Raw genomic sequence first — 17,204 nt, 5'->3', positions numbered from 1 at the left:
GGCTATACAAACCTCTGGGTTTGTACCCCCCTGGCCTAACGGTTCCGCCCGTGCCGTCTGCTAGCTGATAGCGATCGGCTAGGGTACGAACGTTCGCTAGACATTCCGGCGCTTGCTGGTAGCGAATAGCGTCTTTTGCGCGCGATGGCTAGACGAAGCGCATGGAATTAAAAACATTAATTCTGGAGATTTACGCGCCAAAACCAAGATATGATTATGAGGCACGACCATAGCGGGGGACTCTATACAGGGTGTTTCATTTTAGCTGCACCAAATCTTTAAAAGTAGCCTGTGGCAGATAGCACAATTATAGTCCTTGATCTAAACTACGCGATGAAGCGGCCATTACTTCCACGAGAAATCAAAGCGCCTAATTGAGTAATTAGCATAAGTACACTAATTAACTTTTTAATGATTTTACGGCACATATTTCAATCTACGAATTATAGCCGCTGAGTTCGCAAGGCGTATCCACTTGGAACGAATTCTCAGGACTGAACCAGTTTCGAGATAATCTTCAAAGTGTCCGACGAAATGCATGGGCGTTCCAGTTAACTTTGTGCTTCAATGCATAATACAGCGTTTTCCTCAAAAAGTTAACTGGAACGCCCATACATTTCGTAGGACACGTTAAAAATTAATATCTCGAAACTGGTTCAGTCCTGAGAATTCGTTCCAAGTGGATACGCCTTGCGAACTCAGCGGCTATAATTCGTAGATTGAAAGATGTGCCGTAAAATAATTAAAACGTTAATTAGCGTAATTACGCTAATTACTCAATTAGGCGTTTTGATTTCTCGTGGAATTAATGGCCGCCTCATCGAGTAGTTTAGATCAAGGATTATAATTGTGCTATCTGCCACAGGCAATTTTTAAAAATTTGGTGCAGCTAAAATGAAACACCCTGTATAAAAGCATGTTTGTGCCGCCTTTTTCTTTCATCGAAAAAAAAAAGCCAAACAAACAAGCATATCCGAACCCGGTGGCATACCACGGTTACTGTCCAGAACTTTACACCGATAGATGCACATTCTGTCAAGAAAGGGCGCGGACTTACAACATATGGTTTGGGCTTGTCCTGGGACACCCACACAGAATAAAACACACAAGACCAGAAAGCATTGGGAGACCGCGCTGCTCAGCTCTGCACCGCAAGACCAACTTAAGGCAACTCAGCAGGCCGAAGATGCCGCCAGAGCCCAAGGGCTCGAGGCCATCATCTAGGTAGAGAGGCCTAGGTCTCGCAAATCTGCTGTACGAAAATAAAGTTTATTCCTGCTCCTCCAGGAAAACGAATCGCTACGTGACAAGGCTTCCGCGTAGTAGAAAAATGAAGTATGGTTTCAAACGTAAACGTCACCTATACTTCATATGCACCTTACGCGTAAGCCAGATGGGTAGGGCTTCTTTGGTAAGGACCGAGGATGCGCCTGATGTGCGCGCCGAAAGCTGCGGCGCGTGGGGGAAAGAGCATGGCCGCTCGTTCGCAGTGCGATAATTTGACGAGATATGTTGCGCTAGAAATCCTAGCGCGCGTCAGGTGGGATTTTTTTTTTTTTTTTTTTTTTGGGGGGGGGGGGGGGGAGACAAAACAAAATTTATGTTGCCGTTGTCGGGTTTTCTCTACATATATTGCACATCTGCAATATAATTCACGCCTTATAATGTAAGTTAATTAAAAGTTAGCTAATTAACCTAAGTGACTATTTCATTCTACAGATTGGGATGGAAAAAAAAAAGAAAGGTATCTTGGGGCCCACTAGCGAACTTGTGCTATACCACTTGTCTAATATTCCTATAGGACAGAAGGTGCACCGCGGAAGGCCACATTGACTGGTTGGTTTCTGCAAAGACGTGGTAACACTCAAACCTCGCGACGAAAAATAAGTAAGGCGAAGACGGATGGAACATGGAACATAATAGATAAGGAAAGAAAGAAAGAGAGAGAGAGAGAATGGGCACAGATCGATGACACGCTGTGCTTATGCAAACGCGTTTCCTTTGAGGGGCGCTTGCCGCTGCAGTCTTGACCTGTACAGCTAGCTGACTGTCGTCTTATTTACAGGTTATTGCAATGAGCATATCCACCTGCAAAATTAACCTTTCCGGCCGTTACGGAGAATCTAGCAACATATATGTCAGCTACCGACCTTCCGTTAATAAATGCTACGTGAGATGACGATTGCGTGAAAAGAAACCGCAGAGAAAATTTAAAAAAAAAATGAATTCTGAGGTTTTACGTGACAATTCCACGATCTGATTATATGAGACACGCCGTATAGTTGGAAACTGGATTATTTTGACCACCTGGGGGTCCTAACGTTAGTGCACCTCAGTCTGGGTATACGAGCGTTTTTTTCCTTACGGGCACAATTGCGCTCGCGCTTACCTTCGCGAACGGCCTGCCGTGCGCTGCACCCGCGGCCTACCCATGGTGACAGCCGGGAATGCATTGCATGACGCGCGTAATGCAATGCAGGATATATACAGTTCGTCCGGGTAGCGTGGCGTTGCAGTTCCCATTGTTCTTATCGGTACAACTGCGAATGTAAACTGCACTGTTCTATACGACACGTATGTCAGGCGCCGTTTTTCTATTGTGTGCGCAGATTCGCTGATAGTGTCATTGTGTAAGTTGGCTTTACTGCAGTGCGTTTTGGGCGCTCACGGACGAATCAGCGAAACATAGAAAGCTTCGCTTTAATAAGTTTCGCACGCGAACCCGTGCGGAACTTCACAACAAGCGGCGGCAGAAACCTTTGTCGCTCTCAAAACAGGAAAGTGTCACTTCGGCGCGAGCAATGCCGGTGCTTCCGCATGTGGTTAATTAGCGTGCCCCCGCTTGCTCTGGTTGGAGCGCAAGTGTTCCAAACGTGGATTCGGAGCGGGTGCTCTACGCCGGAGGACTGTGCTCTGTGGCGGAGCTTGCGGATTGCTCTGGATCTGCCATTGGAATTCAGCGCAAGTAACGTTCGACAAAGGCTTTAGTTAAACTACACAGATGAAGCATTTATCGTTCGTCACGCGCGACATGCTTCCTACTTCAACAAAGTATAAACACCGTGCCTCGCATAGTTCGCCAAGGAGACCGGAGAACAGCAACTAACGTGCCGTGTATAACGTACAAAAATTGGGGGAAGCCGAGATTTGTGGGATAGCTAGATATAGCTAACAGGGAAGAAAAGCTGGTCTGAAGATGCCAGTAATGATATTCACATTAAAAGCTGGAAAATGTTATGCAGACCCAACGCACTTGTTGTAATCTATGTGTGAAGCGAAGCTCTAGTCTAGCGGTGGGTATAATAAATCCTATACAACTAAAGGCGGCGCGTACAATTGTTGACTTTCATCCTATGCAGCGAGAAAGCCCATGCAATGTTCATGTTCATACACTACACCGTGTAGTTCAAAAGATATATGCCAAAATTTATGCGAACATCAATTCAGGCGGACGCACAGTGGGAGACGCCTACGCAGCGATGTCTTGAGGACGAAAGCGACGTATAATGCTTGTAAAGGGTACAATGGAGATGACAGGTGTATACACGAGGTTTTTATGTTGTCGTTACCAGAATTTAAAAAAAAAATCACCCGTGACATGTAGCGCAATTCTACTGCTTGAGCTAGATTACTGGCTCAATTACTAGCCCCTCTGTCCAAATGTCATTGCCAAGCTTCTGCCTCCCACATTTAAGGTTTCCTTTGAGTTAACTGTCTCTGAACATCGGCGACAAAGCCGACACCGCGCACGTCGTTCCACGGTACTTTGCCAGGGTATGTCCGACGCTGAGAAGCAAGCGTATTTTTCTCCGTATGTGCAGCAGCTGAACGGTGCTACTAAATAGGTGGTCTGAGAGTGATGCCGTGACGACGCCATCTTGTCAGGGGCACCAAAAGCCGAAATTTAAGCTATATATGCAAGAAACGTTAACCTTATCTTTTTAGAGTGTTTATATATTTCGGAAGCTGCCCACACCACTTTTGCTTAACATGCGACTTTTTATAACAGATTTTCACATCAGGGCAAGCGTTATCAATGATCGCGAAACCCACGTACCACCAGATTGAGCATTTTAACAGCCGAAGCTCATATTTTGCTTTTTAGTTAACCAATGATATACTATACAAGGGCAAAAACATTCGCGCTGTGCGTGCAGCTCCCACTGACACATGTATCTTTTTATTTGCTGAGGCTTCAGTGCCCATGGGGCCTCGCCGGCTGCTGCAGAGACTGCCACTACACTCCTCTGTAACAGCTAGCTACTTGCGCTTTCTCCGCTCACTTCCCTATTGCGCATGCCCCGCTGCCTGGTCTTCCGAGCTTTACAAGAATCTTAAGCTTTGCGCCGCCACTGGGCCATATATAGTGGTCCCTTGCAAATATGTGGCGTCTTCGCGCCGATTTTGAGCAGAGGGAGAACAAGAGATTGAGAGCTAAACGAGTCATTAGGGCTTACGCCCCTCAATGATTCGTTGCAATTACTCTCCTGCATTTCTGGGCAGGGTGACGTCATCTGCAAACCGCAGCTTAATTGCTGAGATATTCGCCGAACGTCTATCTTCAATCCTATAGATTTTCCCAGTCTAATAGCTTAAATATTTCTTCTGTACGTGCAGTGAGTAGCATTTGGGACACCATATGTTTTGTAACAGCGCAAAAGCAACACGGACAACACGTGCACCTAAATCTAAGTACATGGGTGTTTTCGCATTTCGCCCCCATCGAAATGCGGCCGCCGTGGCCGGGATTCGATCCCGCGACCTCGTGCTCAGCAGCCAAACACCATGCATAGCCACTGAGCAACCACGGATGGTTTTTGGAACTTCGAACGGGAAGGTCAGGCCCATACCGTATTCTTTAAAAACATGTTCAACACACTGTCAACAATCGCGGGATGAACATCACCATCGAGAAAAACCAAGAAGTCATCAACGTAACGTAAAACGCCACAAGAAAGCTCTCCGATGTGACGCTGTATAGTGGCCTGTCAATAAATTCCAGAACAATGCCACTGATAGTAGGTGCAACACACGAACCTATGCAAATAAGTACATGATTTTTGTACAAAAAAATTACCATGTCATGAAACGAACGTAGAATTCAAATAAAAAGACAACAGTTCGAGAAAAGCTTCTATCGAAATACCGCACCTATACAGGGTGATCAATTTTAAGTTTTACGGAATTTAAAAAAAAATCGGCTGTTGCATATAACATGCTTATTTTCCTTGAGCTGGATTATTCAGAGAGGCGCGCATTACTTGCACGAGAAATCAAAGCACATGTCAACTAATTACCAAAAAATTCGCTAATTAACTTAATTTACAACTTTACGGAACATATTGCAATTTAAGAATTGTAGCCGGTGAGTTTACAAGGGGTATCCACTTGGAACGAATTTCCAGAATGACACCAGTTTCGATATATGCGCCATCAAAGTCGCCGCAAAAATGCACTGTTGTTCCACTTACTTTTCTTATACGCTTTTTTTTTTTTTTTTTTATAAATTCAAGCAAAAAATTAACTGAAACGTCCATGTATTTTGTCCTACAGTTTCGGAAATAAAATCTCGAAACTGACGCAATCCTGGAAATTCGCTTCAAGTGGATGCGTCTTGCAAAATCACCGGCTACCGGCTACAATTCGCCAATTGTAATATGTGCCGCAAAGTCAATAATTAAGAAGTTAATTAGTGAATTTTCGTTAATTAGTAGATTATGTGTTTCGATTTCTCATGTTAGTAATGTCCGCCTCTTCGAATAATATAGCTGAAGGACAATTGAATTATGCTATCTGCCACAGGCGATTTTTTTTTTTAAATTCCGTAAAACTTAAAAATGATCACCCTGTGTACTATATGAAGGCTGGTTCGTCACTGTAATAAATGATGCAGTCTTTTATGCAGTTCATAACCTGAGCGCAGCAAAGAATCGTGCAGGTTTTCTAATGTCTATACATAGTTGGCACGTGACGTCATATCCGCCGCTTGCCCCGACCGTCCGCCATCGCTAGGCACCTCGCTACTAGCCGCTGGCCCGCTGCGTTTGTGTTCGGCGTTCGTTTCTACGTGTTAGCGCCGCGTGTTTGCTTTCGTGAAAGCTTTGCGATGGCAAAAGTCAGGAGCCCTGAATTTTGCCCTTTCTACATGGACGAGCTTGTAGGGACGACGCGGGCTCGCTACAAAGAAAAGGTCGGAATGTGCGACGGCGTGGACCCACACTAGCTGCACGTTGGCGTGGATACCACACCCGGCCACGACGTACGTGGATATTATTAATTATCTTGTCCCGTCTACGAGCTACGTCACGCTGAACGAAATAAAGGCTTACAAATCGCTGAAGGCGCACAATTACTTCACGAGCGGTTGGCTGAGGTAGGTTGCAGCGAAGCGCCTGTTGTCGGGTCTTACCATCGTCCTCGGCGAGGTGAGTCAATGAAAGCATATGTTCCTTGGCGCGCGGCAGAGAAAACTGTCTCGGTATTTTTTGTGCTGCTTGGTTCAGGGAAAGCTTTCTTGCCGCAATGGTTCACCTATATGCACTTTTGCCCCAAGCTTCAAAACGTGCGTTCGTTTCTTTCTGCGAGTTTTGGTTTAGAGTTAGGTGCATGTCCGTGCATGTGAATTTTGTTGCGTTAAATAGAAGTAGCCCACTGTATTGAAAGCATGCAGACATTCAAATATTGCTTAGCATATCGCAAAGCGAAGCACACATACCAAGAAATGACGATGCGAAGCAGTTTGTAGGCCGTTAAAAAAAAATTGGGGTTTTCCGTGCTAAAACCACAATCTAATTGTGAAACACGCGGCAGTGGAGGGTTCCGGGATAATTTTGACCGCCCAGAGTTCTTTAACGTGCACTACAACACCAGTACACGGGCGTTTTTCAGAGCGGTAAAGGCGACTATGCGTGTGGGAGCGGGCGGTCACCAACCAGTACGGGGCTTTCGCTGCCGCCCTTTTACGATCATGCGTGATGTGCATTGTTTTGGCGTGTTATATACTCGCCCGAAACAAAGTGACGACACGCACGTTGTTCAGGTCCTTCCGATTTATCCGGGAAAGCCACAGGCACCGACGTTTCTCCGACAGCATTCTTGTGCGTTCGCACTGCCATGTTATTACGTTTGGTGTGGACCTACACCCGGTTCTGCGTAGCTCGGCTTCGCGGCAGTGGTACCTCTTGTGCGGCAACCGAAAATCGCGCAGATTGGCATGATCACGACGCGAGAAGGAACTTCGGATCAACAACAGGTCAGCGCGCGCAGCCTGCCCCAGCACGCTTCCGCAGGCCCGCAGGTGCCTAAAGATGGCGGACAGGCTCGCGGACCGGTGCGGAAGTGACGCACGTGCAAACTATGTATACTGAAGACACTGTGAATGTTCGTCAGTTTGCTTTCCAAGTACTTGCGAACCGAATCAAAATTTGCAACTCGGAATGGATCAACACGTTTTAGGCGTTCAAGGTTTTCCTGCAGATACCTCGACACATTCAACTGCCAGCTTCCCTTTTCGGACACTACCGGCCAGAACGGCATTTCGAACGGTCCGAAGGGGGGCAATTTCGTCACCGATATTGTGGCATCCTATGATGATGAGGAGGTATGAAGCAACGGAAAGGTGCATAATTCTGTTCTTTAAAGTCAGTTTTGCCGCAATACAGTTACATACAATACATGCACGCGCACGCCGTCTCCTGTCACAGTAAGAGCACCGAGATGTCTAATAATTGTACTGACAGCCATTCAACGCTGTTTCTGACATTGCTGCGGCGATCTAAGCCCTTTTTTGGGAGGGGCTACAAGTGTGGCTCTTGCTGTAAAAAAGTAATATGTTGTTTACAGCCATTTAACGGAGGTCCCCCTTATGAATACATCGTAGGCGTCACTACAGCCATTCGTTTTACCCTTTCGGAGCCACCGAAGTGATGCATCGGCAGGGTTCGTGCCATGCTCCCCGACCGTGTTTTCTCTCGGTTCGCGCCCTCCAAAGGGGCACGGTCATGGTTCCAGTACAGTTATTAGACGTCTCGGGGCTCGTACGGAGACGGCGAGGGCGCATGTGTATAAGGAACACATGCGATGTCCCTTGACAGTGACCCATTTGTGGGGTTCTTCACTGCTATGCATTGCGTATGCTTCAACGCATAACACGCTGTATTGCGGCAAGTTAAATTTACAAAACCATATTATGCAATTCTTCTACCCTTGCCGAAGCAGCTGCGTTGCTTTTGATTCTAACTTTGTCGTTTCTTTTTAGTTTCGGAGGCACTACAGACTAAAGTCGGGGTATCCACTGTTCTGAGGGCGCAGTTCACAGCCACATCCGAGTACCCCCAGAATCATTCGTCAGTTCACATTCCAAACATTAGTCAGCAATAAAAAGCTTGACCTTGTTTATGTTGCGGCGAATTACGGCGAGTACAAGTGACAACTGGCTGGGGGTAAATTGTCGTCTGCTGCAGTGCGAATTCGGCGCGTCTCTCGCAGAGGGGGCTAGAGACGCAGAATCGTTAAATATCCAGGCCTTTAGCAGAACGTGAAACACGGACAGCGTTTTACGTAATTTCTGCTGCACTTCCACGGTGCCCGAGCGGCTCAGCTCGAGATGTCAAAAGTTCCGAGTAGCTCGGAGCAGTTCTGAGTGGGCACCAGCTTTTGCATAGCCTCCGAGATTGCCATGTTGGTAGCCTCCGAGCGTGCTGCACCATAAGTAAAGGTCAAGTTTCTTCTACTGAAATAAATTTAAAGTACAAGAACATAAATAGTCAAAAGTTAAGTCTAAAATAATTGTTTGTATTAGGACAATAATGCAAAAAAATTGATCGCCAAAAATTATTGATGACGTCGTGGCTGCCATTTGTGAACGTTGTTTGTTATAACCAAATATTTTTAAATAATTTATTATTATTGCGGGTTTATATAATCTACCTAACTTTATGTATATCCTGGTCACAATGATAGAATGACAGAAGTTGATGGTTACAGAACGTTCTTGGCTTGACTTCGGCCCCTCGGTCATCTCTTGGCAACTGTGAAAACGATTCATTCGCAAGCGTGCGGCGCACTGTATCCGCGGTGTTGACACGACTTTCAGCATGGTTCGAAAACTCAAGTATCACGAGCAGAAGCTCTTAAAGAAAGTAGACTTTATATCGTGGGAAGTCGACAACAACCTCCATGAAGTAAAGATAATGAGAAAGTACTATGTTCAGAAGCGCGAGGATTACACAAAGTAAGTTCTGCCTGTCTGTTGATCGGTCGGCGACCTCCGCGGCTTCAAGCATGGTGCATTCGCGCGCTGCACATGGTCCTGTGCCACTTACTCTGCGTGTAATATTTGTGCAGGTACAATAAGCTGTCACGGGCTATACGGGATTTGGCGCGGAAGATCAAAGAGCTGGATCCGAAGGACCCATTTCGTGCCAAGGCAACCACCGACTTGCTGAACAAGCTGTAAGTTGTGAGCACATTCCTGCTTCCCTGGAATTGCAGGTTCCACATGCCTGCAATTGAGCCGATCTATTGTACTTCTTTTTTTCTGTGCTCGTGTGACGTTAAAACGTTTAAGGCTATGAAGACAAATCACCTCAGATTACCTGAGCAATGTTGGCCCGAATATGACACCCTACTTTCGTTTATTCTCCCCTTCAAGGCTCCAGGGAGCAGTGGGATTTCTTTAACAACGCCGGTCCGATGGTAGGCTGGCAGTGTTATTTTCTGCTGTTGTGTTGTGTGAAGCCATTGCTATACCGAGTTGGAGTGCATAGCTGCAACAGTCTAGCTGCGTATATAGTGATTTACGAACTGCGTTGGCTGTGGCCGTTTGTTGCTTTTCTTGTATTTCTCTATCCGTATTATACGTTCTGGAGCATCGCTAATAGATATATTTTGCAGCAGAAGTCTCAGAATCATAAAATTGGGACAAGCACTACAAGATGACAAAAAAGTAGGCATGTCACAGAAACAATAACACTAGCAACAGAGATGAGTCACAGGTCATGCTTACAAGAAATTATGATAAATTGGTTATTAGGTTCTGAAATTTAAAAAAGAAATGTGACGAAATCCTGTAGTGTTTCACCAGTATCTTCTCCATTTACTTCTAGCATCAGATAAGGCCACTGTTGTCAATGTTACACTGCACTTTGTTACAAATTAAATTGAGGGTGTTTTACCTTCGTGTAGTCATTGGCATCTTAAGAAGAGAGAGAGGAAAAAGGATAAATTAAAGGTAGAGAGATTAACCAGGAATGAGCCCAGTTGGCTACCCTGCACGGGGGAAAGGGAAGGAAAAAATTAGATAAGAAGAGAAAGTCCTCCGTTGATATCGCCGACATAGTGACAGTTCTTTGCTCTGTATCACGGAAGGTCACTCAGTCCAGCAGCCTTCAGAAATCGCAGCAGTGCTTTTGTGGCCTTTTGTAGCTGGGATATAAGAGGCCATGGTCCCAAGATCTTATACAACGTGAAAAGTTTTTCGTCTAGCTGATTTGGAGATGTGCAGAGGTCATGTCTTTAATTTTCAAAGGATGGGCAGTAGCACAGGAAAGTATTCCATAGTCTCCTCGACACCGCAAGCACTGCACTTGGTGCTATTGGCCATTCCAATCATAAATAATTAAGAATTGGTGAGTGCAACACCCAGGCATATGCAACACAGTGCTGTTTGATCACTTCGGGGAAGACCAGGAAACAGCCGCAGTTGCATAGATGGGTTGAGAGAATGCAACCGTTTGTGAGTGAATTCACGTGTATGCCACATCTGCAATGTCATACGGTTCATTAGCTTGCTTAAGTGTTGAGCTGCATCAGTCCCCGATAAAGTTATAGAAACCAGTTTCGTTCTTTCATGTGCTTTCCTAGCAGCTTCGTTGGCAAGGTTGTTGCCGGAGATACTGCAATGACCCAGTAGCCACTAAAACACGACGTTGTGTCCTTTTACGATCGCATGGTGGTGCGTTTCTCGTATCTGCACCACGATGAAGAGCTTACAAAAGACATTGCAGGGCCACCTTTGAGTCGCAGAATATTGCCCACCAATTAGCCAGTTGGTGGTTAATATAATCAATGGCGCCTCGGAAGACAACAAGCTCTGAACCGGTCGATGTTGTGAAGTGTGAAATCTGGTAGCTGATGCTGATTGATTGTGATAAAATAACCACTGCACTAGTGGAGCTTGTCTTAGTGGAAGAACCATCCATGTATATGTGGACTCGGTCAAAGTAGAAAGAATGCAAACAATATAGAATTGCATGCTTCAAGAAGAAGGTAGGCAGTCTTCTTTATTATTCCTAGAATAGAAAGGCACACTTCAAGTTGTGGCAACATCTTGAGGAGGATCACATTTTCTTCCTTCGTCCCCATTTTTGTCCTCCCTCCCCACTGGGCTCGAATCCCGGTGCCGCCAGGAACCCACTGTTTTTTTGTTTTTGTTTTCCCAAATTGGTAGAGATGTACCATGACTCGGTGATCGGTTGTTTATACACGTTTCTCATATTGAAAGAGGGCCCCATAGAGATTTACGAAGGTCTCTGGGTGCCCCTTGTCCCGCTACAGCTTTGGTGGAATAGTCGAGCGTCCGCCACAGCTGTGGGAGGCAAACGAGTGCTGCCGCCGAGTACATACTGGTAAAATAGTTACAAGAGTGCTCCCGGCCCTGTGCTCGGCAAGTATGGGAGTTCCAGACACTTGAAACGACACCCACCTCATGGGAAGTTGGCAGCATAGGACTGCCAGACTCGTTTTTGAGATCTGTGTGGTGTTTTGTTTGTCTTGGGTTTCGCAGAGTGAGCACAGCTGTCCGGGGAGGTTGCTTGTCTTGTAAACCGGTGGGTGTTCAGCAATGGGGATCGAACCACGCACCTCCCGCAGCCGAGCTGGTGTCCTATCCACAAGGCCACAACTTAAGCACACTCCAAGAATAATCGTCTTCAAAAAAAGGAAAGACGTCATGAAGTGGCTAGTATTAGCAGGGTTACTTGTGGAAAAATAATGGCCTGCCTTCTCAACTAATTTGTGGTCTGCAGAGCCCAATAATACCCGCTATCATTGGTTCACCACACAAGTGTGTGCCAATATTGTTTTACCTTGGTTGTATTTTTATCATGGTCACTTACAGTTTCTTCATCTTAATGTCTTTATTTATGGTGTCATCGCTTTCCACTTTGCCCAGCATGTTTGCTTAATTGCTTTGTAACATCATACGACTCATTGAAAATAAGAAGGCTGTCATATCCTGCACACACACAATCATCATTCAGATTGTAGTGCCATTAAAGATAAAAAAATGACAGCACCCATGGCGTCAGCCTCGGTGTTTTGTGCGGATTTTCTGTGTTTAATGAGCTTGCTGCATGCGAAAAGGAAAAAAAGAGTGGACTTTTATTTGCAAGCTGTGCACACTGTACTAGAGAATTGGCAAAATAATTCACTGCTGCATACTTCACCATCTGAATTTCTTTCCGCAGTATGCTTAAGAGCAGTGTCAACATCACTGAAAGCCAACAGCAGTTGCTAGCACTACCTTCACTGCACTTAGAGACCTGGTGAGGGTTGATTGCAGTCAGCCACTCTTTATGTGTCTAAAGTAGCTCTGGCCCGAGTCTCCTACAGTTTGACCATTGTGTCTTTAGCTGTCCTCGACACTAAAAATCAGCTGTGCCACTGCCTGTCTGTCGTGCCTGTTGTGCCACTGTCTCTGTAATGAGGTAGAAGGCATTAGGTTCCAATTTCCCCCCAAGTATCACATGTGCTTCACCATGCGTGCTGGCCTCATGGCCTGAATAACAAGCTCAAGGTACAGGGTCAACCTCATTGTTGCATGTCGACCTTGTAGGAAACCAAGCCCTTCATAGGAGTAGGCCCTTGAGCTACTCTTGTCTGCTCTTATAATTGCATGCGTACGTTTTATAACACCTTCTGTTTCTTGGAAAAAAGCACCATGTGTGTTTGTCAAAGTGTTGGGTGCTTTAGTGTGCCCAAGTGCTAACTTTATTGCATCCAGGTGGGTACAAAACTGACGAGGAAGCTGAGATGAGGCTTCTTGCATTTCTCCAGAAGGCATGTCGCAGATGGTCATCAGGAACATATACACTCTTTCTTCCAAACTTTACATTGCAGGGACTTCGCAACACACAACCTTTGACTCTTCATGTTATGCCATTGCAAAAATAGTCAACTTCATCAGCAGTTCTTGACATGCTGCCGTACAACCATTTCGAAGCTTTTTGATAACCACCACCACTTACTGTAGATATTTGTAGCCTGATGTTTCTGTTTTAGTTGCATTTGTTATGTGTTATCCTTTAAAAGAGTAGTCTTGAGGAATAAAGCCTTTTCACTGAAGCTTTATCAGACATGGCCTCCAGCGCAGCGCATGTTTCACTTTACAAAACAAATGGTTTAGATAGTGTTCTTTGAACATGGATTTTCAATCGCATGAGCAGTGAGAACTGTAGATTATGCCAGACCACCTAATTTTCTGCTTTAAATGCTGCACTTCATTGCTGAACTTCATCAAACTGTGGCACACTACACTGTGTTCAGTCCATGCTGGTAGTAATGTGACCATACAATGGAAGATACAGTTTCAATTTGCACATTTCATACACATTTCATGGCTGACATCCACTTGGTGCCCTTACTCGGTTTTGATTAACGTTTATGAAGCCATCTCAAGGCACACTGAATAGATCCTACAGAAGGGCCAATAAAAAAGAGCACGTGACGACTGTTGGGCTGTACAGTGCTCACGGATTGAAACACGACAATTTAGGCCTAACCAATGCGCATGCTTTTGTTTCCACCGTCGGTAATTTGTGTGACATCGGCGCAATCTCGACTCGTACGCTTAGATCAGAGTCCAAGTCACCTTTCGTGACCAGATTCGAAGCAACAAGGCATGGTACTCTCGAGTAATTGCACAGAAAGAGTGTTCTACCCAAAATTTTCCTGTCGCGTTTCAATCCGTGAGCACTGTACATGCATTATGTTACCCAGAACCTAAAAGAAATTACAAGTTGGTACAAAGTACCTGTTGTCTTCTCTATCCCTAATATGCTGTCTAGACAGCACATTCATTGATGTAAAATATACATTGGCATATGTTGGAATGTAAAAGTCAGCTCCCAGTTTGCATAACAATGAAGATAAGTTTTTAAATATATTCTGTAACAGATAATGCACTTATGGCCTGAGTAGTCTACTTGAATTTTATTGCATGTTTACTGATCATGTGCATTTTCCCAAAGCTTTCTTTTCTCTGGATTCTTGAAGGTAACATTAGTTGCAAGTTGCAAGGTACTGCCTGTTTTGTTCTTGTGTACATCTGTTCCAGGTTGTGTTGTTTAACCATTAATGCCTAAGCATTTCTATGGGTAACAAGACAGCCTTGATGGCAGTCTGGCTTCCAGCAGGTGTCTATAATGTTTTTCATGCATAGCAGGCAATGCTGCGGAAGCTATGCAAGTAGTGCAGCTTACAAGGTTACTTTTGGTTTCTGCTCAAAAATATGTCGTTTCTATAAAAATATGCCATGCATTTTTCTTTTTGAATGAAGTTTTTGTACAATAAATGACATTAGGGATGCAAAATTTATGTGAGTGTTGAGTTTTTTTTTTAGGAAAGTTTGAGAAAAATTGAAACTCCAGTAAAAATAGCTTATATTTATTATTCCAGCAATAAAAAATAATTATCGAATACATGCGATAGTTACGTAGACAACACGAAGAAAATGGAATGAACGCCTTGTTTACTTCCACGAAAGATTGCTAATCTGATAACTTAGAAAAAGGTCACTCAGTGTCCAAGTCACTCTCGCTGGACACACTCACATCAGAATCAATTGCGGATGCTTGCACACTCGAATTTAATTGTTCATATACAAGTTTTCCAACATGTTTACTTGTGAACCTGTTGCTAAGCTTGTTACGAACATTTATAAACGAAGACCAGTTTCGTTCACAACTGGCAGATGGCGAAGGTATCTGCAGCTGCCCAGAAGCTATAGGTGTCAGCAGCTGATTAGCAAAAATGCCTTGCCACCAAGTGGACAGTTCCACTTGCTTTGAGGAGTACCAGACGCCAGTCCTGGACCAAAATCCAGAGGGCATCCTGTATTCAGCTATACGATTGAAATTGACACTACATTTTCAACACGAAACTGAAAGCATATAATGAAGTAACTTAAAAATTGTGCTGCTCTTTTCTTATCATCGTCGTCACTTCTAGGATCGTGTGCTGCACTTCGTTTTTTTTTTTTCCCTCTCTCAATCTTTTCGGGCTTTTTTCCCAGCCCTTACATCTCTTGGAGAGTTGGCTGTAGCACGACCGCTGGATAAAAAAAAAAAAGGTGCAGCCTGCCACGTCAGGCGGGCTGCAATGGGAGCGAATCTCTCAGTCGTAGTTGAATGCATGGCCGCATGGCTGTGCCGAATCGCGCTAGCTGACAGGGTTTGGACATGACGGCGTTCCAAGCACATTCCTGATGCATTTTCTATGCTGATCCCAGACAACAGTTCTCGGCTGGTGGCGCCGCGGCAGATGACACTGTTTTCGATGCACGTGGCAGGCCATGTGACATTTAACATGTATGGTGCTAAGCACAGTGTATGCACTGTGCTTAGCACTCTACATGTTAATTCAAAAGTGGAGAGAGCCTGAATTTACTCATACTACAAAACACAGATACTTCTGCCAGATACTTCTGAACAACTGCCCACGTAAAAAGCTGCTGGTACATGTCATGCACGATTTTTTCGGTTGGCGCTCTTTTTGTCCTTCTTCTTTTCCGCTTAGTTTTTGCTGCGCCAGATCACATTTCACTCATATTGTGCCTTTATATATATATATATATATATATATATATCCTATATATTATATCTATATATATATATATATATATATATCTTTTTTGTTTTTATTCACTACTGACATGCTTAGCACATTCAAGTCACTGCTTGAGGAGTTGCTATTCACATTGATCTTTTTAGCTAAGGCTGTGGAGTCATTTAAGTAGCTCCGACCTAAAGTTTTCTTAAGGTTTGTTGACAATTGCTTCTTTGTCATAGACAAAAGGACCTGTACACTTTCCTTGATTGCTTAATAGCATAGAACATTACATCAAGTTCACCAGAGGAAGAATAGAAGCATGGGTGCCTCCTCTTCATAGACGCATCTTTGTGATACGTGCTCCCGCAGGCCTCGCCTTCAGCGCGTACTGGAAGTCATCCCACTCGGGTTGATACTTGGACTCGTCAGTTCACCCGATGTCCCATAAACGATGAGTGGTTTTGTTGCTAGTTGAATGGGCACAACACACCTGCCATTGGACATTGGAGCGCCTGTGCTTATGGCCATTGAAGCACACCTGACAAAGAATGGGTACCCCAAGCATTTTATTCGAACTACGACCAAGCTTGCCATGAATAATCAGCTAAAAGCCAAGCAAGGGATGGATGCTCAAGCATGAAGGCAGAAATGCGCCACGATCCCTTATATATGTATTGCGAGGGAAGCCCTTGCCCATGTCTTTATGAATCATGGTGTCGAAATATTGCATGTCCCAACAAGCATGCTTAAATGTGGCCTGATGAACATGAAGGATCCAGAGTTTCCCTGGCGTGGTCTTTGAGGTTTCTTGCACTGATTACAACGGTGTGATGATTATGATGAAAACTTTAACTTTGGGGAAGGGGGTATAGGGGAGGAGCCCTTAGTCGAGGGCTCCTGTGATGTCTTCGGCGATAGCCTTGGCCCGGTGGACGATCGCCCGCCGTGCCTCAGGAGTCCCACCACTAAGGGTCATCTCCCACTGCTCCATGGTGAGGATAAAGATAAGATGGGGGCGAAACCTAAATCGGTATATATATATATATATATATATTGGTGGAGAGTGGAATATTTTGCAGGCATCTTGAGCAGCACAAGACTGATGGCCAAGGCCACACCCTGACAAATGCTGTCGCTGAGGCATGCCCAGAACACGGATCACCAAATAAACTGGGACAACGCGTGTATCGTTGCCATGGAGAAGCACCTGACAACAAAGATCAATCTGACATCTTTAATACTTCAAGACAGAAAGTAATACACTGAACAGATCATCTGGCACACTCAATGATGTGTATGCCGAACTTTTGGCATGTGTTCGGGATTCGTAGACTCCAAAATAATGTCATTTTATTTTAATACATAGTGTTCAAGTG

General features: G+C 44.8%; 1 protein-coding gene across 1 annotated transcript in view; it reads left to right on the top strand.

The window, feature by feature from the left end:
* Positions 1-9,026: 9,026 nt before the first annotated feature.
* Positions 9,027-17,204, top strand: part of LOC119436971 (U3 small nucleolar ribonucleoprotein protein IMP3) — a 22,006-nt gene continuing 13,828 nt past the window's right edge. The window contains exons 1-2 of the mRNA XM_037704022.2: positions 9,027-9,232; positions 9,346-9,453. Coding sequence (XP_037559950.1) covers positions 9,096-9,232; positions 9,346-9,453 — 245 coding nt within the window. The 5' untranslated portion in view covers positions 9,027-9,095. The remainder of the gene's footprint in view (positions 9,233-9,345; positions 9,454-17,204) is intronic.

The sequence above is a fragment of the Dermacentor silvarum genome, chromosome 1 (assembly GCF_013339745.2).
Source record: "Dermacentor silvarum isolate Dsil-2018 chromosome 1, BIME_Dsil_1.4, whole genome shotgun sequence".
Lineage (NCBI taxonomy): Eukaryota > Metazoa > Arthropoda > Arachnida > Ixodida > Ixodidae > Dermacentor > Dermacentor silvarum.
This window is presented reverse-complemented; position numbering and strand designations above follow the sequence as displayed.